Source organism: Spea bombifrons, chromosome 1 (genome assembly GCF_027358695.1).
Source record: "Spea bombifrons isolate aSpeBom1 chromosome 1, aSpeBom1.2.pri, whole genome shotgun sequence".
NCBI classification, from domain to species: domain Eukaryota; kingdom Metazoa; phylum Chordata; class Amphibia; order Anura; family Pelobatidae; genus Spea; species Spea bombifrons.
The window spans coordinates 138,646,263-138,672,560 of NC_071087.1; the positions used below are offsets into that span (position 1 = coordinate 138,646,263).

The following is a 26,298-nucleotide window of genomic DNA, read 5'->3' on the forward strand; positions in this document are numbered from 1 at the left end:
AAACTAAATCCTATACGATTCACTGCACTGTAATCTGGTAGATTTCATTGAATGCGACACTTCACAATGCCACAATAAAAGCCCTTTTTTAAAGGAGTCCCCAGAGCCAAGGTGTGCGGACGGAGCATCATGTTTCACAGCCTCAAGAACATTTTATACAAGTTAAGAAGATACATGCCAATCTCTGGTCATTTGTAGACCAAGTCTACAGAATTGGGGCCATCCCAGGAGGGAACGGAGTGGGCCACAGGCTGAGAAGTATTCTTTTTCATGAAAGTGCTTAGCCTTTGTGAAAAGCACTTACTTACAACGAGGATATATTAGTTTCATTACACTTCATTTTGAGTTCACTCTTGCTTAGAGGGTTTTTTGAGCCTCTTTTTTCATCTTTTTCCATAGCATTTTGCAGCCCACCCACACTCCATTCCTACTGGAAAAAACTTTATATTATTTTAACGCTGGTTCTAGTCAATAAGATTTACATTGTTGTAGTTGGTTTTAGAGAAATACATCTTCAGTTTTTAATTTCATGGCTTGTGGGTTGTTCTTATTAATATGCTCCAGTTTATCTGTAGGAGATGTTGTTCTAAAAGCTATGTAATAATTGTAAACACCAAAAGAAATACCCTTTCCTCTCTAGATAATTTTTCCAATGCAATGCCTGTCACACACAGAAGTGTTCTCTGGGGGCATATGTAGAAATATTGTCTCTGGTACAAAGGGTTTTTTGTCTCTGGTACAATTGTCCAATCACCAGGATAAATCTATTTGGTTATTGTGGCAATTAGTTATGGACAAGCAACACAATCCGCCACAAGCCAATTTAGACTCGCCTGCAACATAGAAAGAGTCTTTGCAACAATCTGTACAGACAGTGGGGGCCACAGAAACCATGTGTCAAGGTGGGGCCCCAAAGACCTAGGATGGCCACATGCGTACAGACTGCGACCTATCTAGGGTATTCAGTGGGGTTAAGGGTATTCAAGTTCGTCCACATCGAACCATGTGTTGATTGACCCTGCTTTGTGCAACGGGGCACAGCCATGCTGGAACAGGAAGTGGCCTTCCCCTAACTGGTTCCACAAAGTTGTCTTTGTTTGCTTTAGCCTTAACGTTACCCTTTCCCTGGAAGTAAGGGGCCTTGCTCAAACCCTAAAAAATGGTTCCAGAACATTATCCGTCTTCCACCAAACTTCACAATTGGCACTATAAATTCAGGTCTGCCAAACCCAGATCCGCCCATCAGACTTCTAAATAGTAAAGTGTGATTCATCACTCCACAGAACACTGCTCTAGAGTCCAGTGGCGGTGTACTTTACACCACTCCAGCTGATGATTGGCATTACCCATAGTGATTTTCAGCTTGTGTGCAGCTGCTCAGCCATGGAAACCCATTTCATGAAGCTTCTGATGTACAGTACTTGTGCTGGTGTTGTTTCCAGGGGCAGTTTTGAACTCTGTAGCAACTAATGCTAGAGAGGGCAATTTTAATGCGTTACCCGCTTCAGCGTTTGTCAGCCCTGCTCTGTGAGTGTGCGGGGTCTACCACTTCATGGCTGAGTTGTTGTTACTCCTAATGCTTCCACTTCACAATAATAGGACTTACAGTTGACCTGGGCGGATCAAATAGGGCAGAAATTAAACAAACTGGCTTGTGGTAAAGGTGGCATCCTATGACACTGCCACGTTTAAAGTCATTAAGTTCTTCAGTATGACCCAGTTTTGCCTATAGAGATGGCTGCCTATGTTCTTCATTTTATGTACCTGATAGCAGTGTTTGGAGGGCTGTTGACATGCTGTTGGTCATATAGTGTAGCTGGTCTGCGATATTACCTTGGGGTCATATCACATTACTTTATGTGACCCCACTCTGCTCTTGCCTATGACAGTGGGATAGTCCACTGGCCTTTTTTGAATAATTTCTATGTATGTATTAACTCTTGGAACTCTGTAAACTAAGCACAGTCCCTTTTGTGACCAATAGAGTCTTTGCTTTGAATTCTGCACAACATTGTCTTCACAAGTTTTCTTTTAACAAATAGACACGTACACATCACTAATATGCACATTATGTGAAAACTGGTCTTAGTGTTTTTGTTTTTAATGGAATACTAGTAATACCAAGATGATTCTTGGTAGAAGTATCCTGTTAAGATTTGTTTTCCTAATGGGATTTTTTTTGGTAAATGTTTGTCTCCAGCATAGAAGAATGCCTGTCTAGTCTACGTTTGGAAGTTAACGCAGAGGGATCCAGTGGAATGCTACAGAACAACACAGACTGTCTCCAGTGGCTGAGTAATTGCCACCTGAAGCCCCCTGGACTGCCTGAAACTCCCCACTGCCAAGTCATACAGTTTCTCACAACACTGGTAAACATGCAGCATTTCAAGTTTTGGTGAACTCGTCTATTTCTTTTTTTATTGGGTGCCCCAGTAATGTGTTTATTTTAGGCTTAACAGTAGCTCTGCCTTCTTCCACCCAGCTAAATGACCAGGGAAGGTTATTTTGCCTTTCAGCTCTTGTTTGCATCTACTGTATGTAGCGTGATGGGAAAAAAAGCCATTTTGCACCCACTGTGCAATAATCGAAAAAGTAATCTAATTTATACTTGAGATTTCTGTTGCAGACAATTTACCATACACACAGGAAACATAAATATTATGAATTTTTTTTTAACATAATTTCCATGTTTTAAATTTCTGTTTTTATCAATGCATCATTTTAATAAGTAATATACTAGTATTGGCTGAAAGAAGAGTCTCTTATTGGGCAGACATACAAAAGATACAAAAGAGTCACTTAAGCTTTTCAGGTCACAGAGTCCATCTGAAGAAGAGACCTCCTAGGTTCCAAAAGCTTATGTGACTCTACATCACACTTTTTGTAGTCCAATAATTCTACTAAATCCTGTATGTTTTTAGGCATTTTTCTATGCATGTGTGTATAAATAATGTTTTCTCCACACATGTGGTTTGTGTTCCTTTCTATTAATAGCAATATTTTTTGAAGAATAATGAAAAGCAGGAAGATATGATTTTGCAGTTCCTGTCGGACCTCTCCAGTCAGTGCGGTGTCTCCTTTGCGGGCTCTCCCAGTGGAGTTCCCTTTCATTGTACATCCCAAGCTTCACTTCATGTCGTTGATGACAACTCTTCCATGGAAGTACAAACTTTATGGGACGACATCAGGCTGCACCTACGCCGTTATTTAGTTTCAAAATTGCAAGACAATCTTGACACCTATAAAACGGAATCCAAGATTAATGTTAAAATACAATATTTGCAACACCTTCTTTTTTTGTATCCAGAATCCGAGGTTCTTCTGAAGTATCAGAACATTCAGCAAGGTCATGTGGTGCGTCTTCTACGTAACCATAGCAATGGAACCATTGAAATGGTGCTTAAGGATTACCAAGATACTCTCTCCAAGGTGTATTCCATGATAAATGAGGATTTGTTTGTGTTAAGTCATATTGTAGATTCTCAGTTAATAATGACGTTTATCAATGAGACTTTCTTTGAATGCATCACAGAAGAAATGAAAATGTTTTTTGAACTGCTTTGTGAGACCAACAACCAGGAACACTCGCTCCCTCAAAAGCAAAGCAAGAAGAAGAATAAACAAAGAGTTCATGCCTTTGGTAAGTGATTTTATGTGGTCCATTGTTTTTGGTATTCCCCTTTTTCAGTATATTTATAATGCAGTATTTGTACTTTGGCATAGAAGGTTCCGAGGTCTGCGAGCACAGATTGGCGGATCAATAATTAACCAGTGACTTTGCTATCACAATTAATCTAGATGTTTAAATACAGCAAAGTGAACGAAACTAGCATTGTTTGCTGTGAAAATATAAGGTTGGAAGACCTGAACCCAGTATCTGCATATGTCAGGTACTGGAAATATGTGTATTTTTAAAGGACGAGCATAGCCCAAACTGGCAAGTAAATTGGTAAAACAGGCCACATCATGACCACGTGTGTTAGTTTCCGTTTCTGCCTTAGTAGCGTTAATACATCAGCCAGGATGCCTGCAACAATTTAATAGGGCATTTTCTAGGGCTGCTTGGCTTTACAGGTACCAAACGACACAACCTGACCATCCTGCATTCTTGAATTCATTCGAGCCTTTACTTCGCATCGTGATGAAAGCTGTCACTGTAGAAAGGAGGAAAGAAAAAAAGAAGTGTTAGTTTGTTTTACTAAGCAGTATACAGGGAAATACAACCTCAGTAATTGATCCTGGTGGATGAGTAAAACTGAATAATCTAACACTGACCCATGTAAATTTAATACAGATGTATAGCTGCTGTCTAGAACCGCAGCTAAGGCAGAACATACGCTCCGAGATATTTATTAGACTTATTCAAGCCGTAACGTAATTCATCCGAGCAATAATGCTGTCAGACCCGCAGTAGTGTTCGGTTGCATCATCGCAGTTGAGACGCAGGAGATAATCATGATGTACAATATTTTAACCTTCAGATTATTACTCCACTTGGATTTGATTTTCGCAGCCTGGAGGGACATACCTGCAGCTCTGAGAACTACATGCAGTCTGAAATATTTCAAGCACAGCTGTTTCAGTGATGAGTAGCTTACATTTAATCATTTCAGTACAAGAAGGGCATGCAAAATAGGACCATTTTTAACACACGTTAAAGTAATGCAAAGAATTAACTCCTTGAGTCTCAGATAATGCAGGCCCTCAAGGGGTTGCAGAAACCACTGTAAACACTTGGCTTAAGAGGGAGAAAATAAGTAATCTTATTATAGGAAAGCTTTTAATTTCCACCAGTCACGCTAATTATTACTAGTATGCGGTACAGATTATGGAGAGGAATCAGGTAGTGCGTTAGAACATAGAATATCCACATGCAGACGTTCTAGTACTCGGCTCCCACAACTGAACAATGTGTTACATGATGGAAGATGTGACATAAGCGGAGCTAGATTGAAATGCATATTTAAAATGTTTTATTATTAACCAGTTGATCACCCCGGGGTCTAGTCATTTTGTTCTCATGTACACATGAAATGTCATGGGATAATCATAATTTGCACCTTGTACAGTGTTTTATGGGATATGTGCCTGCTACCCCTATGCCTACGTTGGTGGAACATGTTTCTAGGCTGCTGGCATAGGCAGGGTATTGCTAGAGTCAGACATATTTGGCTAATCCATTGGGAGGACATATGCAGAGATCAAGAAGCATATTCTTCTGCTTTCACTCTTTCGCTGCACTTTGCAGAACCTTTCATAGATGCATCATTGTATCTGGTTCCAGGACACTTTTCCCTAATTCTATCTACATACCTCCAACCCATCCCATTTTCTTGTGGGACAGTCATGATTTTCAGGTGGTGCCCCCCCATAGTCCAGCTTTTAGTGGGGTTCTTTAGGCGATGTCACTGCCGTTGCCGCAAAGACCTCTATCACAGCCCCACAGGGGGCTGCCGGAGGACACACCGAAGCAAAGTATAGATAGGTGGGTAGTCCAATTCCTGGACACACCTCGAATAGTGTTCCTGTCACACGTCTCCAAACAAAATTCTCATATCTATGAGGGAGATGGTCCATGCAGAATAGACCAGAATGTGTCCTAGAGGCCCAGGATAAGCCGTCAGAATTGGAACAAGACTGAGCTGTCAGTAATGATCACCAATGCATGGAGCCAAAGTGGTTTTGCTTGAAAACGTTACTAAAGTCCCCATACCCTAGTCTCATCCGCCGTTATTATTTGATCCCAAAGATCTCAGGGGATGCCCTTTACTGCATTGAGGCATGAGAGGGTTACAAGAGGCCCCCTAGATGCATGTTAAACAATTCATTGTAAAATTATATTGTAGTTTAATTTTTACACTAATTTACAACCTTGGATAACATAGAAAACCCACAGCAGATTTAAATGTGCATTAAAATTGCTCATTAATATTAAACATCTGGCTGAATTACATTAAAGAGATGAATTTTAACTCCCATCTTTAAAGCGCAGGTTTTGAATGTTGCGGTTTTGACAGCATCTATTGTAAGGTGGATACCGCATTGTAGGGGCCGAGCCGCTGAAAAAGGGAAAAAAAAAGAAAAGAAGTAATTTAATTTGTCAATTACATGAAGAAATTGGGTAGAATTGGAAATCAGTGACCTATTGTAGGTCATTTACTTTGTTTTCCGACACATTATTCTGATGTATTTTTTTTTTTTGCAATAAAGATAAACCTATTTGAGAACACAGCAAGGCAATTCATACCTTATTACAATATTCTAATTTCACTGAGATGTTCAAGTTATAAATCCTTTTGCCCTGGGGTGATAGCACCACTTCATAATTCATATTTGTGGAAATATTTCTTTTTCGCTGTAACTTTCACACTGGTTTCCAGCTAGGTATCTTCTTTTATTTGACTTTTTATATGAACCCAATTAGTCTGAAATACAAGCGAGAGAGAAAAAGAGAAATGACTTAATAAAAAAATCAGGATTAACAAACATATTGTATATCGTTCCAAATAATAAATAGGACACAAGTGAATTGTTGAAAAATAATTCCATCCTGTTTTTTTTTTTGTTTTGTATTTTTTTTGACAGTAGTCAAACCACTTGAGCATCACTTTTATATTTTATAATGTCAGTAAGCACCTGACAAAATTATTTCCAAGTAATTCATCGTTGCCCACATACAACTCAATCTATATTGATGGCAGCGCTAGCAAATTATTATTTTTTTACTGAAATAATAGATTTCACAGGCATCATGTCACAAATTATTTATTCCTTTAACTTGTCTGATACCGATCAAAACAGAATGCACAAAAACCTTACTTAATAAAGATCTTTTAGTGTCTATTTCTTTAAAATGTATTTTTTAGTGTTGAGCTTTTAAATTATTCAGATTAATACTTTCTAGTTCTATGATGTCATAAATACCTTTATTAACAGCATGCAAAGGGCAAATCATGTTAAATTGTATTTGCCTTAAGTCCTTAGTGAAGATAGCGTTGGAATCCTACTTGAAGACGGTTAAAGAGGACAGCCTATGGAAAAAAACCTAAACATTTTCTTTAAATCCAGTGCTGTATACAGAAATGTAGTTTCACATCGACAAAAAATGGTATTTGTGTGTCTTCTAGCTCTGTTATCTCGGCGTCTTAAAAACCGGACAAACACTTTTGACACCTTTATCATAGTGCTGGTGGAAAGCAATAGAACATCTCATTATTAATCACTCATCTGGACACTCCATAACTAATGAAAGCCCGTGTAAGAAGACTTCATCATCGTGTTTGAGCAGCCAAAATATCACATCGCTGACAATGATGGCAGCCTCCAGGTCTGCTTAGAGAGGAAATTTATTGGAACAAGATGAGATAAACCAGTTGTTTTTATCAATGCTAATCTACATTTCTGTATATAACACATTTTATGATCAAAAGAGAAAAATTATTTTTCCACTTTTTTTCTAAAGGCATATCTATTATCTATGTGTCTGGAAGAAAATATAAGAATCCTCAAACTGTGTCACATTAAAATACATGTTTAGTGCGTAGAATCACCCTTTGCCCTCAATCTAAATATCCCCATTTTCTTGGGGGTGTCCGGTTTGCAAATGTATGCCATTTGCTGAACACATAGGAAATATTCAAAGTGGCTCTTTTTAAATATGAAACACATGGTGATATATGACTTTTAAGTCAAGTGCAGTTATTAGGATTATTTTCATTAATAATAATACAACTGCAATGTATAGAACAGCCCTGCGTAGCACATTTTCTATACAATCTATACAAGAAAGTACTCTATTGTTACTGAAAGTTAACTTCTATTTTTGCATCTTAAAGCATTTTTAAGACTGTACTCTAAAGTCTAATGGGTTTTTATTTTATTGCATAGCAGACACCTGGATATATATATATATATGGATAAAATATAGTAAAAAGGACAGAAAAAAAGTAAAATAACCGAGAAGCTTAGAATAAAAATAGTAATACCAATAAAAAGTTTTTTTATATTATTTCATAGAAGATAACAATGAAAGCTCAGGGCCTTTACAAATAGTAGTCTGTTTGAAAGAATATGTAATTGTTCAAATACAAAAGACTTCACCTGACTATTTCTGTAGCCTTCCCCTCCCCCTATGGGCTCAAATTAAAAAAACAAAAGATGTGACATTGTTCCCCTATTTATCATGGAGCAATCAAGGAATTTAATTGAACTTGCAACCAAAAAAAAACTAAAAGAACAATATTGTGTGACGGCCTGGAATTCCTTATAATTATTTGTATGAGAAAATGCACTCATTATTGAGTCCTATGCAGTGACATCTTTACCTTGGGTACTGCCCTAGGCCCGACCTAGAGCAAAACCCTTAGCCTGCCCCCCCACCATACGTCATATCCCGGCACGCTATGCCTTAAAGGCACACAGAGCCTTTTAATGAAGTCTGTAGAGGCTGTGCTCAGCTGGCGCAGCCTCAATAACGTAAATGGGCCAGATGGGGAGAGCAAAGATCTCCCATCCAACCAGCCCATTGTGCAGTGGGACACCAGGGGGCTTGATCACCCAAGAGGATGATCTGCCTTCCTTTTTTGAAGGAGAGTTCCTCCCCCTGGACCAGCTGCCCTAGTCCTACTCGGCCAGCATACATCCCTGGTCCTGCGATTCCTGCCCTTTAACCGCGTTAACATATATATAGCAGTCATGCTGAGAAAATGCCGTTAATGGAGACCTGCCAATTGGGAGGTCTACGTGTTCATAGCAGTAAAAGGGAAGCACAACTAAATACTATCTCTTATAAGAAAATACACATTTTTGAGAAATAAAAGTGACTGCAAGATTATCTTGAAGATTTGGAAAATAAGGTGTTTTTGTGGCATTCCTCACTTCCTTTTTGGTATGACAGCATGGTTGTGGAGCAACACATATAATAAAGTAAAAGGTGTTGCTAAATAGCGTTGGGTTGCTGTGAAAATTGCAAATGACGTCATAAAGTGGGTGTACCGTCCTCTGCATAGCTGAAATTTCCCAAATGTTCTTTCGTGCTGGAGGAATGTGTACTGTAGATAAAGTTTCCCCTTAAACCAGATTGGAATTGGGAACAGACAGGTGTTTAATCGAACGGATATGCCTGCTTCTTAGTCCCTGAGCTGCACTGATGGTTTTTTATAGCCCTGTCATTTCCAATCAGCTAAGAGCTCCTGTGATCAGTATATCTGATAAACTTGTCAATGCCTATTTTAAAGCAGGATTTCCCCGACCTATTCAATCCCTCGCTCCGAAACCCTCCTCCCGCTCCACCGTTCTGTGTTTCAAGTACAATCCTGATAAGCCCGAGATGCAGCGCGTTACAGGCAGCTGTGTACAGCCGGCCTCAGACTACAACTAATTTGTGCAGGAAAAAATTAAATCAGGAGGTAAATTATTTCATGATTGCTCATTCCCCACAGAGTTGGGCATCATCCTGAAGAAAATATCTAATAATTGGTTTCAGCCCGTGTCAGACACATGCAATTCCCCTCGCTAATGGCTGTGTGTGGTAGCGCTGGGCCTCGGGGGTCAGCGAAGGACTGGAAATAGCTTTGCGCCCGGCACGGCACTGGAGAGACGGAGCACATTGGAAATGAAGTGGCAATAAGTGCAATCCATGGGGGAAATGTGTTTCGCTTGGAGTCTAATATATCCCCTCCGTATCTGGCAGAGAGCCACGCAACAACTGTTTACCTTTTTGTCAGCATCCACATCTGTTCTGTTTGGTAAACGGCACTTAACTCTCAGCCGGTAAACGCTGGAATCAGGAAACAACCGCTAGGGGAATTCCTTTCTTTTTATCATATTCTATAACAAATGCACGTAACAAACATTGTTTGCCTTCGATTAACAAGGAGCAGACACTAACAGGGTCAAAGGGATTTGGTGGGGAACGTTTTTATGGCTTCTCCGGCTCGCGGTAATTAGAGCGGCGCCATTCGGATGTATTTTGTAACCTATCCAAATTAAACTGTTCAACAAAAAAAAAAAATTGCTAGCACGCAGTAATGAAGATGATTTTTTATAATTATCTTAAGTACTGTGTATAGAAAACTGCTGGCACCTTTGGTAATAATTTAGCTCGCCGTATTGCAGCTGGTATGCTGAAATATTAAGATGGCGTTTTTTATAGTTTTGGGAAATTTCTGGTTATACTAAGCTATGCAGATTATTTGAAATATGGCAATGTAGAGCGGGAAAGGGCAAAAAAAAAAAGCCATTCGCTCATGTGCCGTGGATGCGCTATTCCGTAAATTAGAATGTATCATTAGATGGGAGATAGTATTTCGTCTAACTAGGCACATTGAGGGCGTACGCTATACAGATCAATGTTGTCACAAAGGATCGGTATAATAGTTATAGCATCACTTAAAAGTTAATATCATTGAGAGCAAAGGAACACATTAATGTTAATGGGATTTGCGCACGTAACTCCCCATGCAATGCTTGGAAAATGTACCCCTTAATGTCTCGAAATTCAAAATAGACCAGTTAAATTGCTTTTCTTTTATTAAACAGACTCCTTTCTCAATTGTAGTCCGACCGAAGTTGCATTTTTTTTTTGTAACGTTTTATTGTTCACAACTTGGCATTTATGGTTGTTTTTATTCGATTAATTAACCTTTATTTCTTTTTTTTTTTTCTCTCCCATGCAAATGCATTTCCGTACACAATGGTTTCCTCAGATACCGCCAGCCTGCGGATGAAGCATAGAAGATTAGAAAGGGCAATTGCGAAGTGGGGAGTGTTTGCGCTGCTGAAATTAACCACTTTTGATTTCTGCATATCTAGCGAATACTAGAAAGCCATTATCCACTTAAATGCTGGAGGTAACGCTCTACAGCCCTCTTGAAGGGGTCAAAAATATCATCTCATTAACACCTTCGATGCTGAGGATAGAAAATCATTTTAGAACTGGTGATTCTAGTTAATGGACCCTTCCCCATGGCAACTCGGCTTCTTATATGTTAAAAAAAAAACAAAAGAGTGCTTAATATAATTTTAAATGCACAGAATTGCGTGCCATACTAGCCTTACTAAAGTCTTTTTTGAAATCAGGATGTAAAAATTATATTTATTTATTTTATAAAAAGCCTTCTTTTTTCTAAGTTAATTGCCTGTGTCATTCGCAGTGACTGATGGCTTTCCCGTCCGAGACGCAAAACAGCAAGCGTATGGAAAAAAAGATTCGGAAAATAGGATCACGTTGCAAATCCAGCCCACTGAGCATCTTGTAAAAATGATAATTTGCCCCGTGCTTTAACATAAAGTATATTGTAACCGCTGAGCTTATTGACTGTATAACTCACTTCAGCACTTTTTTCCCCGCTTTAATACCAGGCTAAACAAATGTTGCTGCAAAAAACATGACCTTTTTCTTTCTGTCACTTAAAGAAAAAAATAATTAGCATGCTAATGAGGAAACCATGTTTTTATTCATGTTCTTTTTGATATGGGGCTAGTTCAATTTAACCCTATCATTTGTAGAAGTACAAAATTTTAATTGAAAATTGAATAATTAGACAAATGTTATGACTGTGCCGTTAAATAAGCGACCGATCATAGGAGGTTGTCCGCATGATGAGATAGCTCATGTTTTTAGCAGGAACGATAGCAGATTTAAATGTGCATAAAATGTGCTGTATGGTGTAAGTAATGTTAAAAGGACACTTTGGTGCATATGATAGCGGTGCGGTCCCTTTAGGTAATAATTTTCCCCTTGAGGCAGATTCCTTGGCCCCCCCAGGTTCTTAGGTTGCAGGAGATGCGTTCAGCCAAGCACACCTCGTGCTGCCACTTTGCCCACACGGTATACTGGCCAACATCCTGCTCATTCAAAAGTTTTATGGGGTCTGATGAGGCCTCCACATCCGTGCAAAAAAGATGCCCCTGTTGATTTCAATGGGTATGGTTTCCTGCCACTGATTGGCTGCTTTAAGCCAGCAGTGGCCAGAAACAGCACAACAGAGGGGGTGGTGTGCTGCAGCTTTGGAGCTGCAACTTCTCCATACGCTTAGGGATTTCTTTATTAAACAAGCTGAGGAATGTGCATTAGAATATTTACAAAGTATTTTAATACGCGTTCCTTGTTGGCGAGACTGTCACAGTTATTGTTTAGGTAATAAAGCTGCGATACTTTGCATACGTCCCAGGTATCCGAAGAGCTCCGCCAGCTATAAGTGTATCACAGTGTTAATATAAATATTGTACTCTAAATGCCTTAATCTAATAGTTACCAGTAGGCCACAATTTGACATAAAACAGCCCTAACACCATAATCTCAGACTACGATGCTTATCATTAAAGAGGAACTCCAGCCAATTATTACTTTTCAACATTTTGTTTTTATTTTCTCAAATTTTGTGGACGGATTGTCACACAGATAATGTACATTTCCAGTTAAAGTATACAAGCATTGTAACAAGGGGATAGTGTATCCAGGCAGTCCAAATAGAATATCAATGGTCTTATTGCAACAGTCTTCAGTGCTGTTCCTGTTCTACTATTATGCCGTCGTGTCCATTCTCATGTGCTGCCTGCAATATTGGACCACTGCAGTCAATGTCTTATTACTAGTATGAGGTTGTAGTTTGGGGTAGCCGTATTAGTCCAGTGTATACGAATGCAAAAAAACAGAATGTTGTAGAATCTTGTAATACCTTTTTTATTGGACTAACAGTATTTAAAATAATAGACGAGCTTTCGGGAGTCCTCCCTTTGTCAAGTCAAAAGCATTTCTGACCAAGCAAGTGAAAAACACAGTTTAAAACAGTTTAAAACTGACCAGTACATGTTCTGATACAGGGTTAAAACAGGGGTTAAAATAACAAGATAGAGAATTTGCAGACAAAAAACTAAGAGGGTCGTAAATAGTAAATAGTGGCATATACTGCACAGATAAGGCTGGGGGGGAGCAGGGGTGAGCATGTAGGAGAGAGAGGGAGAAGGGAAAAAAAAAAAAAAAAAAAAAAAAAAAAAAAGGCACAGGTTATAGGAAGTTTTGATAATGAGCTAAGAAGCTCAAATCCACATTAAGTCCTCTGTTTTTACAATCATAAAAATGTATCATTTTGGCTTCAAATGTCTTTCTTTCTTGGGTGTTTTTGAAATGACCTCTCAGTGTTTTGATTTTGAGGTCATGTATGGAGTGACCGGTTTGGGTAAAGTGGTGCCCAACTGGGGTGCAAAAGTTTTCTTCATCATGATGGTTGATGGAGTATCTGTGCAGATTCATCCTTTTATTAAGTTGCTGGCAGGTTTCACCGATGTAACACCCTATAGTACATTTCAATGCACCAAATGTACTATAGGGTGTTACATCGGTGAAACCTGCCAGCAACTTAATAAAAGGATGAATCTGCACAGATACTCCATCAACCATCATGATGAAGAAAACTTTTGCACCCCAGTTGGGCACCACTTTACCCAAACCGGTCACTCCATACATGACCTCAAAATCAAAACACTGAGAGGTCATTTCAAAAACACCCAAGAAAGAAAGACATTTGAAGCCAAAATGATACATTTTTATGATTGTAAAAACAGAGGACTTAATGTGGATTTGAGCTTCTTAGCTCATTATCAAAACTTCCTATAACCTGTGCCTTTTTTTTTTTTTTTTTTTTTTTTTCCCTTCTCCCTCTCTCTCCTACATGCTCACCCCTGCTCCCCCCCAGCCTTATCTGTGCAGTATATGCCACTATTTACTATTTACGACCCTCTTAGTTTTTTGTCTGCAAATTCTCTATCTTGTTATTTTAACCCCTGTTTTAACCCTGTATCAGAACATGTACTGGTCAGTTTTAAACTGTTTTAAACTGTGTTTTTCACTTGCTTGGTCAGAAATGCTTTTGACTTGACAAAGGGAGGACTCCCGAAAGCTCGTCTATTATTTTAAATACTGTTAGTCCAATAAAAAAGGTATTACAAGATTCTACAACATTCTGTTTTTTTGCATTAGTATGAGGTTAAAATAAACATTGCCATAAAGAATCAGTTCAGTGTAGTGGGGATGCAAAGGCCCCCATAATATCACATGATTTACAACTATGGCAGCCTCCATGTCTGCAGATAAAGGTACCAGGAAAATAAAGATAAAAGCTTTTTGTCAATGCTGCCTTCTTTATTATATACAGCACTGTACTTAAAATATTTAGTCTATACTTAGTATATAGCCCAACATCTGAAATGATGAAAGTGTGCCATTTTTATTAAAGGAGTACGGTTAGAGGCATACACCAAGATAACATATTCAGATATTTCAGTGCGCATTATTGTAACCTTTAGGGCCATAGAAGAAAGTGAAGAAAGTGATACTCTCGTACAGAGCAATCATTCTGAGCTCCTAGATAAGAGGGACATTACTAGGAGGAAAGGGGACACAAGGATTCGCTTCTCGAAGAGGTACACGTGATATTTGCTTCTGTACCATACATGTTGATTCACCGTAGGTCCTTTGTCAACCTAGAGATTACCTAGACTGGTGTTTTCAAAAGTATTTGATTGATTTTTCCAACATTAACAACAACGGTATTGTGTAGAAGAATTCAAAGTTCATGCCCCATCCTATAAGTACTCAACACATAACAAACCAAATCAGAGTAAATATTTTAGCTTCCTAGAGCACAAGCCCTGGGTTGTGTTTAAATGGAGATACCCGTTGTTTTCATTGATATAGGGCGCCGAGGTATCTTCACACTAAAAATAGATAAATTGTAAATACACTGAAACAAATGAGGAGCTGTTAGTGCAGAAGGAAACAATAAGAATAAGAAGATATCTAACATTGTACAGGTCAAGAGAAGGTTCAGCTGTGTAACAAGAAATCCAAAAAGTAATCAGACTTTGGAATTTGCTTCCAGAGGAAGCAGTGTCTGCAAATTTACTCAGAGAATTTAATCCGAAATTGGATTTTTATAAAAAAAAAAAAAAAAAATAGGAAAGCTACAAAAACAACCATTCAGTAATACAGGAATTACTTATTTTCAACTTTTTGTTATACACAAGCCTTATTAAGTAGTTCAGTTGCCTAAATGACAAACCCCAGCTGAGGGTCATGAATCTTAGTTTGTGGGATTTTAAGCGTGATCTTCTAGGGCACGAGTCTCGGGAAGAACCTAGTCTGGCTATACATTGCTGACCCAGACTGATCAGCCTGAACACCCACTACCTCCATCCACCCATCCAGGCACAGCTAAGCCAGGCTCTGGAAATCCTCCCCTAGGTGAGGCAGGTAATGCCACACTTGGCTCTGGGATCTTTAGGACCTCTTTTTGCCCTCTGAGCACAGGGGGACTTCACAACCTCCACAGTCTCTCTGATCGTGAGGCTTCGAGGGGTTTAAATGTCCAGAAGATGCTTCATATTTTTCAATATCCAAGAGGATCGTTTCCTTGGTGGTGTTCTTGCTCTGGTTTTAGTAGAAGTAATTAAACCTCTAAAATGATTAGACAATAGCAAACACACAAATGTATATAAATATTTTTCGGGAATAAACTGAAATGTGAACTTTTTCAAGGAGAAATAATAAAATCCCTCTTTATGTTCGATCCAGTAAATGATTGCACTGTGAGCCAAGAGAAAACAGCAACTATGCCAAGAGCAGAGGAAGGAGCTAACGAAACCGCCAGCTTTTTATTGTGTCATTGAAACTAAATAACAAGTAGTAAAAATTGTGTTTACTTTTTAACATTGATAGTATTTCTTTTAGGAAGCTGATTTTACAAAGAGACCTACAATAAAACGCATTCCTTTGTTAGTTTAGCAGTAAACCTGTCTTGTAAATAGATGATGATCGTTCATACAGTAGGTACGGGTGCTACTGTACTCAAACTTTGTTTTTTTTTCCTCATTGCTTTGTCTCTTTATAATCAAAAGTATTTATGTATAGATATATATATAGTCCAGGATCTTATAGGAAGAGGGGGTAAGTGTATAGAGACGCAATGGGCTGCTGTATAGATGTATATGTGCCATCACTTTCAGGGCATCAGTAGGTCTGGCTAGTTAAAAGTATTTTTATCACCATAGCAACCAAATGCATGATCTAATTAAAAGGAAAATGTCGGCGGTTGCTATGGTAACAAGACCACTTTTATACATAACCTTCAATCTGTTCTCAGGGGAAAAGTGAAAATATAAAAGTTGCTTAATACATTGTGTGTTTATATGGCTTGATTCCCCGTAACCCAGACAAAGCCTACGCCAGGAGGCAACTGAACACAAAGAAATGCTTCCTTTAGCTCTGTCCGCTCCTACTGGCCATATTTACACCCGTGCCTACAACAACCAAGTCAAAAGTACGGCGCGCAAAGGCTCCACTCTCATTGTGGTCAGAGTAATTTGTGTTTTTAGTTGATGGTATACGCTGTCCTACTTCAGATACTCTTTTCCCATGTTTTGGGGTTTGGGTTTTCTTTTTCGGGGGGTGTTATCTTCTCTCCCATCCGTCTTCTATTTAGCTTCTTGTATTGGAAATAGTGAAATACATCCTTGTTTATGGCTTGTGTCCTCTGCATTCTTAACTTAAACCTAAATATTAGCCAATATGCACCTAAATCTCACCAAATGTTACATCGCAGTCTGTGGTCCTGAAACTAGTACTGCTGAATAGACCACTTGTGTGTTGTGTTGTCTTGTGATTTTTTTTTTATTTTTTTTTTGTCGTTCTTGGAGATAACTCTAATTTATATGTTTTCTTCCTTCTATTTGCGGCAATATGAGCATTTTAGAGGGAAAATTGAGGCAAAGTATATTTATATTTATAGTGCATGTTTTTTTAACCCGTCTGTTCTCTCTCAGGCCCTGCTGCAGAAGATCACCCAAGAACAACATCAGATAAATATTTAATTTTGAATCAGCTTAAATCATTATCAAAATATCTCAAACTTCTTTTATGGCTGGAAGAAAAAGTAGCAGAATCAGCTTCTGAAATATTGTTTATATCCTCGTCTACTGAAGTAAAGGGAAGCGTACAAGGTGAGAAATGATTTATTAAAGGGAACGACACAACCTTTTTTCCCAGGCATCAGTGAGCCACGCCCCTGATGGTAGCCATACCCCTTGATGGTAGCCACGCCTCCAATTGTAGCCACACCCCCTGTGAGAATGGGAGTTTAGGGTAGTCATTCTTGGGAAGTCCCCAGTTATGATGAAAATGAATAACACAGAATCCCAGTAACAGAGTTATTTGGAATGTCTCTTACTTTCACACTTGACGTTCTGGTGAACCATTGGAACATAAATGCAATGTTGCGTTTTGCAAGGATAATCATCAAAATAACTATGGAACATGATACGTTTCAGCACAAATACTGACATCTGATGTTATATAGGCATAGGAGATTAAGCCTCATTTTATACGTTACTTTGCAGAGAAACCCCGTTCTTCATAATTACCGTAAATAAGCTGTGAATAATGGAGCCGTCATCATGCAGTTGCATACTTGCATTGTTTGACCTCGGCTGCAGACTAAGGCCTAAAGAGACATAAGCGTGATGGAAAACTTAACAAAATGTCTACTCTGTGTGTTGTATAAATTAGGTTTTATCTTAATAGCCTACATGACCTATCAAGAAGGGTTGTCTCTTTAGAGATCAATGAATATGGTATAGAAAAAGAAGGTGCAAGCTGCTTTGTTTGAGTGATGTGTCCTGGGTCACGTATAGTATACCACATGAAATCCAAGGTATTATTAAGGGGTTTTTTAAAAACTTTTTTTCTGCGGTTGGTAAAGTCAGCTGCTCTGTGGAAGACATGCATGCCCCAAACCCCTGGTATGATTTTTGTCAAAGCGATTTTCTGATAAAGGTGCGTATACAAGCTAGTCACATGCTAGCGCCTTTCTACCGTGACATACATTATATGTTAGTGGGATGCTGACATTTTACGAAGAAATTAAAATGGGATGGTGAGATAATTAGCATGGAGCCATAACGCTAACACAAACAAAATACCTTCGCCTAGCAGACACTGATAAAATACCAGTACCAATTTTGGAGATATTTGATAGAACAATAAGGGAGTAGTTTACTTGGTTGAGATGGTTTGATACCTTTAGCCATTAACTTCTTGTCCTTATATTATAAGCCATTCTCCTCTGTCACAAATCATTGTGCTACCAAACAAGAACAAATATCAATAGGGTCACCTGAAAAGCTATGATAGTTGCTCTCATGGTAAACATACCATACCATGGCTAATTTATAATTTACTTATATTAATGCATAGACACTATTATATGGTTTTAAGTAAATGATTTTTATCATTTATACTCTATTTTGTGTTTTTAATTCAGCCCTCAAAACACAAATCAGACTCTCCCAGGTTTGTAATCTCACTACCTTTCCCCTCTGTGTTGCTATCATTTTATTACCCTTCTCCAAACTTTACCATCCTGGTGTCTGCTACTACACTCCACTTAAAAAAAAATATATAAATTAAAAAATGGAACACTGAATAAACACATGTTACTTTAGAATTGTATTAAACACAAAACACCTCTATCTCTATAAGCTCCACTAGAACAGAATAAATAAATCTCTGTAATGCAAGAATTCCTTTTGTGTATTGGTATCCAAACTAAGCTAGAAACCAATGCCTATAGATGTATGTATATATATATATATATATATATATATATATATACATACATTTATAAATATATATATAGAGAGGGATTTTTTATAAGAAGGAATGTTACTAAACAGGACAGTTCTTTTATTATACTTTCTCAAGCGAACGAGAATTGTTATATATAATGATTTTACAGAATGATACTACGGGTTAGGCAAGTTGAACCTTGCACCCTCTGGCCTTTTTTTTATCAGCGCTCACATTTTCCTATTGTAAAGAGACTGCACAAATGAATGGAGCCTATAGCATCATGGCACTCATATAGCGTGTTTAGGGCTTTCAGTGTTCTTTAAAAACTTAATAAAGGTCTCCTCCGAGTTTGGATTAAAAGAACCTGTTAAGAAGGCAATTGCTTCCCATGAGATAACCTCTGACGATAAGAAAAAGGGGAGAAATGTTTTTGCAGCTTTCGCATTGTCAGGACTGAAAGGTCTCTGTATCTTTGTCCTACAAATGAATTTTGAGAATAATCTCATACTGCTCGAAGAGATAAAAATCCAGGTACTTCTTGGCTGCCAACGTCTGAAATTTCCACTAAGGATTTGATAAGGGATTAGAAGTTTCTATTTGTGCACGCCGCCGAGGTAGGTGTGATCAGAACACTGCTGGAGAAAAATGCCATTGCTGCATTGTATGAAACTCATTTTCTTAGGACTTAATCAATTGTTCTTGTTTATTACGACGGCTCCACCATGCCGTTCACAGAATTATATAGCAGATAGCAATGCGGTGGGCGCGCTGACTCTTTGCTTTAATACATTTATGAACCAAGGTCAAAGCTGGGTGGTGAACGCAATGTCTGGGAAATAGGCAGGTCAGCAGATGTTCTTGTAATGAGCCAAAAAAAGATGAGCTATATGTCTTTTTTAAGATGTCAAATGACAGGCAGCAAAAGAAGAGGATGGGTGAAAGTAACACAAGACCTTGATAAGTCTCTTTTTAACCCTATATTTTACAGTCTGTAGTCCTTCCATGTGAATGCAAAAGGGGTTGATTAGGTTAGATGAGAGATACCATCAATCTTTTCTCAGTGTCTTCTGATGTTAATTTATTTTTGGTTGATAATTTTGAGGAAGGGTTTTCCCAAAATAATTACAGGATATCATTTATCTAGAGGGGCAGCCAATTACTGTTTAATTTTTTAGATCACGTGAAACTAGATCAGACAAGGAAGCGAGTCGTGGTCAGCGTGCATACACAGACCCAAGCAAATGCCACCGGGATATAGCATCATAGTCTGCTAGATGACATATATATTATTTGAGACCCCTGTACGCTCATAAAGTTACTAAATAAACCAAAACAGTGCCTGGTAGGCTTTACAATGAAATACTGCAGCTTTTGAAGCCAAGCATCTCGAACAAGGGGAATATTGTCTTTAAGATGACGCCAGTCACCATATGCGTTTTAATGCATTTGCCCCTTTGCCAGCTGTTTTTCGTGTGGGAGATGTCTTCTTCTTCTTCTTAGGTAGGACAGTCAAGAGCAGTAAACTGTACCTTTTTAAAGCAGTATGTCACAAATATTTATCCCGCAATCCTGGTCATAAAATTATCAGTTTTTGCATATATTATTATTTCTATAGGTTTTTGCTGTCTTTGATGTAAAAATGTACATAATAGTAATCACTAAATCAAATTGTTTAGAAAAAAACATTTATTTTCTTCCCTGTTATATTTCTCACAGATTCTGAAATCCAGATGTTTAATGCTTTCTATTTCTTTACAATTTAGGAGTTTTGAAAAGTGATTGCAGCGAGAGTAAACCAAAGGATACCTATACATGGGATGATGGTTCTCTCCCTGTGTTGGTAATGTGGACACAATGCACTAATGCTGTAACATTTCTTGGCACTTTATTAAAGGGGGTTTTCCTTAGGCAGTGTAATAAGAAGTCACGGTGTTTGTCTAGTAGATTGGGCCAAAGAAAACAGAGCTAGAACACAGACTAATGACTTATATGATGCCTGAAAACATTATATTATCCAATAAAAAACAATTCACAAACAACACAACACTTTTGAAAATGTATTTTTAATATGAAAATAGTAATACAATAAATTGGTAAGTGTTCCCGTTTAAACTCTTATCGACAAACTTAATATGTACGTTGTAGAGTAAAGGAGCAAAATAGAAGATGTGATAGAAACATTGAAACGCTTCAAGGGATTTACTACAGTACAGGAGAGAAGTTTATTTCAAATGAGGAGAGGAGTCAGAGGTTTAGATGTAATGTATACATAGCATGAAGACGAGAACAAGGACTGATTAAGTCCTGGTGTTTATATCGGGAAAGATGGGCAGACTAGATGGGCCCAATTTTTCGCATTTGCCCTCAAATTCTGTTTCTCCAGTCCATTGACCCCAAATAAAAATCCAAAATATTGTATTTATTATGTTAGCATAACGTAGAGCGAAAAACTTACAATAAATAGTTCCAAGTATGTTTTATTTGAACATCTGTTACATCTGTTGCAATGCACCTGTAGAACTGTAATGCAGCTACGGGAACACCTATCCAATGTAAAGTATTAAAATGAAACATAATGAAGTTCTGCCTATCGACTACCAGGGCACATATAATACATGTAAATGAATGCCTTGTGTGTTGCAGCCTGCCTTGAAATTTGAGTGGAGAAACTCCTTGAAAGCCTGGATGGATTCTCTTCTGCAATGCTTACCAGCCGAAGTAGAAGATTTTACTATTCAGATCCTGCATTCATCCAGTAATAGCTCTGTGATCAGCCTTGTCAGTGTCACCGAATCGTACGAGTTCTACGGAGACATTTCTGAGGAGCACAAACCAAAAAAGATTGCAAAGGCAGGTATCAATGGAAATCTAGTGGCAATTTAAAGACATTTTGTTTTCTAACAATTTTTTAATGAATAATCTTCCATATCACGGGATTCTAATTTGGTAAATCCCATCCCAGTTTGTTTTGGATGTCATTGTAGTTTTTAGTAACAAACAAACCTGACTTTTTGCCCCTATAAGCAGAGCAAAGTTGGACCTTTAATGTATTTTCTGTCTAACGGCATTCCCAGTCAAGATGACAAGATGTCCCTGTTTCCAGGGGACAGTCCCCAGACTGAGGCTTCTGTCCCTGGTAACTACTTATCTCTGGAAATGTCACCTGGTGCCCTATTTAATACTAAAGATAACATATATTTTTGATACCTGCTCGTATTTTGCTTTAAATACCATAACGTTTATCTATAATAGTTAACATCGTTATTATAATATAACCCTTATCACAATATCACAATATTATACCACATTTACATTCAGTGCAATGATCCAGGACAGAATGTTGGCAAATATGTACCAAGTAATTGTATAAAAATGTAACAAAAACATTTTAAAAAATGCCCTTACATTTTGCTTTAAAAATCTGGTTATTTTTACACTAACTGAATATGACCCATAGTGCCTGGCTTTATATTGCTTTATGTAAAATATTTTAGAATCAGCTATATCCCAACAATGGTCAACTGCAGCCAATACATTCGTTAAACCAGTATGTGAGCGGAAAGTGTGAGGAAAAGTGATCATTTTCAGGAAATAACATCTTGCAGGCCAAATGAATTAGTAATATGCCTTTTCCCCACTTACATGCAGTCATTCATTTAACACCATCATCTCCTTTATTTCATTTCACCATTATTCACTTTTTATTCCAGCCTTTCTTCAAATGATACAAATGAGGAGCGTACAACCAAAATTGCACAAACATTCAGATTCCCGGGTTGCTGCTAGAATAATATTGACCAATAAATACATAAAACAAAGCAAGAATTCTGTGCCTGTCTTTCAAAGAACATCGCATAACAAAGCTTAAAACATTCTTAAAACTTATCTCCTGACAATATCCCGTTTGCAATTTGAGCAGTAACTTTTTCAAGTGTTTGGTCCATAGATACACATTAGGTCAGTTTAAACACATTGTTTAGATATTACTACCCTAATGTGTTGGATTCTAACAAGTGTCTCCAAAATCTGGATCGTGAGAGCAGTAGAGAGTTAATGCTGTGTAAAATACAGCAGAAGATCATCTTTGTCTGAATCTTCCATCTATCATTCTCCCTCTGAACCATTGTTACTAAACATTAAAAGGTTTTCCTTGTAATGTGAATATATTAATCAACTCCTATGCTAAAATCAGATTCCTAGGACATCATTCTACTGCATGATTTTTTTGTTTCTCAAAAGATGGCCAATGGACGTTTTATATCACCATTTATGCTAATTGAATAAATGAATTAATTTATAGCACTTTTTAGACCTACCTGCCATTGCTCCTCAAGCAAACACCTCAATATTTTATATATTGCATATTTTTCATCCATAACAGACTTTAATCTTAATACACCGTTGCCCTTTTTTAAGTAATATGCATTTGACATAATGTGCCCTATTTGACATTTTATTTTCCGTTTTTTTTTTTATAGTTTTGTTTTGACGTCACAGAAGAATTTGACACATTACTTCCCTTGGCTCTGGCTGGCAAACATGATGCGTTGAAGGAAATAAAGACATGTTTTGTGGATTCCTTCAGCAAAGTAGCAGCTCTGATCCTAACCAGGTTGGAAGAGTGGCTAATGGAAGTCCCGTCTCTAGCCCCGCTACACGCCATGATTGGTGCCGTAGCCACAGCTACCCATGTCCTTCATCACTTCAAACACTACAGTGATCAAATGAGCAAAAAGTGGGTCTCCATATTTACTACCAAATAACAGAAATTACTTTTTACGATTTGTATTATACAGTTAGTTTTGGTAGCATAGTATAACATTGTGTGTAGATGTAGTTCTTCAGACAGAGAAAAAAATCTGTGAATGTTATCTGACACATTTATACTAAAGTAGTAATGGATTACTTGCAACACCTCAGCTTCTAGTAATTCACAATATATAACAAGAAGTGCGCTATATGACCAAAAGTAATGACTGAGTTTAGTTGTTTCAGCCATACCCATTGCTAACAGGTGTATAAAGTCAAGCACTCTGGCAGCCGTCTCCATAGACAAACATTGGCGGGAGAATGGGTTGTACTGAAGAGCTCGGTAATGTTAAATGTGGCAGTGTCATAGGATGCCGCAAGTCAGTGGATGAACTTTCAGCCCTACTAGATCCATTGCCCTGGTCCATTGTAAGCAATATGTTTTGGCTGAAACACCTAAACTCAATAACTAGCGTGAGTATACATATAGTGTATATTCTTCACAATGCCTGCAGTAAGGCATGTAAAATATTTCTACACTTCTACACTATTTCTACACTGTGCTCTATGGCACACCTAAGGGACTGTATATATATTCCTGTCATAACTTGCCTTATTGGATTAAAAATACCCTATTGAGTTTAATAGACATAGTTAGACTAATCATAGGAGTAGATGTTCAGAACAGATTCCTGTTGAAGTTTACGGCTAAAAAAAAATGTAAATGGTTAACTAAAGCCTTTAAGAAATGATACTGTTTCTTTTACCAGTTTAAAATGTTTTCCAACAAAAGGCAGAAGTGCATCTGTTGGCCGGGGGGGAATGACATGCTTCGTTTTACAGCAAACCGACATACTCCTGACATACTTCTTTACAGCGAACCTGTAACCTGTTGACTTCATAATTTATGTGTCACGTGTTTCTGCTGTCACACAATTTCTTGAGCCACTTTAGCAACAAGAGGCAGAACAGATTCACATTTTCGGAAAGCATCGACATGTTCCTTCCCTCTACAGTTCTTTTTAGGAAATATTTGATTGATTTGTTATGATCAAAACCACCTGTATACCGGCTATTGTTACCCCATAGCTCACAGGCACTTAATGTTTTCTCTTTTGATCATCCTCTCGATGCAGACCCTTGTTTCCAGCTAATGTCCAGCGATATCAGGAATTCATCAGCAGTCTCCAGACTCAAATTACAAATTACTGCATCAACATTTGTGCTACAAGCCTTCTTCAGGATGCGGAGAGTCATCACTGGGATGACAAGAAAGCGTTTTATGAGGTGCGAGTCCCAGAAAGAACACTGTTTTGTTTCACTGACTCACGTCGGAAAATATGTAAACCATAAACTAACTTTTTTATCATTTCACTTATGGAATGAAGATTAATTCTAGAGGGTTTTGCCTACATGATTAATCTACTCATCTGTAATTGTAGTACAGAGCTAACTGCATTGGTATTCTAACTATTCCACAATTGGAAATAAAGTGGGCTATGTGTAAAAACTTACTCTGGGGCAAAATTTCATGATCTATTACATTGATTGCTTTTCCCACTTTGCACTAGAGTCACTTTTATAACATACCCTTCAATGATTAAAACCCTAGAATAGTTAAAGTATCTTTTCATTGATTAAATGTCTTAACCCTATAAATCTCAGCCAGCTGGCCTCACACTCCCTTTAAGGGTTTAACACTCTGCTGTATGGTATAGGCATAGCATTTTTAAAATCTGTTTTAAACTATTTTCTGTAACATAATAGATTTATCAGCTGCCAACCATTCATAGAGATAAGTCCAAAACTCTAAGAGATTTAAATACATCTCAGTTACCGGCCTTACTTAACAAACAAGTAGGTTTATTAGATAATATATAATCGTATTGTTCATGGTTTCACGGGTTTAATGCATTTTCACTACCGTTTATTGGTTAAATGCATTTTTTGCACACTACTACGTGAAGTCTTAACAATATATACATAGTAAGATGCCAAGCCATACATAGACTGTCAAGTAAAAATATGCTGGGTAATTATGCGTGTATTGCTTGGATGGTAGTGGAAGTCTAGTGATTGGGGCTTTAGTAATATTTTAATGTGTTTATTCCAGGGTATTCTAACAAAGATGATGATTTGTTCAGGTTAAATTAGGGCAAATTCACCACCCATCCAGCCCACTTTGATGTAGACACGACTTGGGGGTTCTGATCGTCTTGTGTAAAATCTTCCTTGTACATACAAATTAGCTAAATCTGCCTCTTTAACACCAAGTAACCTACATACATGAACTTAGTGTAATCCTAAAGGATTTGACATCTATGCTGAGTATTGAGGTCCTTCTTATTTAAATGTTGTATATTTTCTACAAAAAAAGAGAAAATACAGTATATAATATTGTTAGTTCTTCTGAAAAGTAAACTCATGGTCATGAAAAACACAGAAAAAATGATTTTGAACAAAGTTAAGAAAACTAAATATACTAGTGGCATCCGGAAACCAATAAAAATCCATTAAGGTTTTAAAAATACCACTCGTCAGCCATTAAAAAACGTACAATTCTTCTTTTATATTGAACATCTAATTCCTAATCTTTGGTCTTTGTGACTAATTTTTATTTAATGATAATTGTGTCATTAATCTAATCTACTTTTTTTCTTATTGGGAAATTCAAAGGAAATCCTATAACTTTTCGAATACAAGGAGGCTGCTTGCTGCGGTAGAGTTAGCGCAAGCAGTGTAATCGACAAAATAGACTCAGAGAAGACGACGTCTCTGAGCTCTTCTACGAATACGCAGTTATTCATACCCTAGTTCAGATTTCATTCCTAAACTATCCGCTAAATATAGTATTCGCATCCCACTGTTAAACCTTTTTTGTATAGTGTAAAAGAACAACTAATTGCCGGTTAAGATAATATTTC

General features: G+C 37.7%; 1 protein-coding gene across 1 annotated transcript in view; it reads left to right on the top strand.

Moving 5' to 3' along the window:
• Positions 1-26,298, top strand: part of KIAA0825 (KIAA0825 ortholog) — a 134,361-nt gene that overhangs the window by 8,172 nt on the left and 99,891 nt on the right. Inside the window, exons 3-9 of the mRNA XM_053454363.1 lie at positions 2,201-2,369; positions 2,995-3,640; positions 16,822-16,998; positions 20,389-20,465; positions 21,251-21,475; positions 23,104-23,360; positions 24,511-24,661. Of these exons, the coding sequence (XP_053310338.1) occupies positions 2,201-2,369; positions 2,995-3,640; positions 16,822-16,998; positions 20,389-20,465; positions 21,251-21,475; positions 23,104-23,360; positions 24,511-24,661 (1,702 nt within the window). The remainder of the gene's footprint in view (positions 1-2,200; positions 2,370-2,994; positions 3,641-16,821; positions 16,999-20,388; positions 20,466-21,250; positions 21,476-23,103; positions 23,361-24,510; positions 24,662-26,298) is intronic.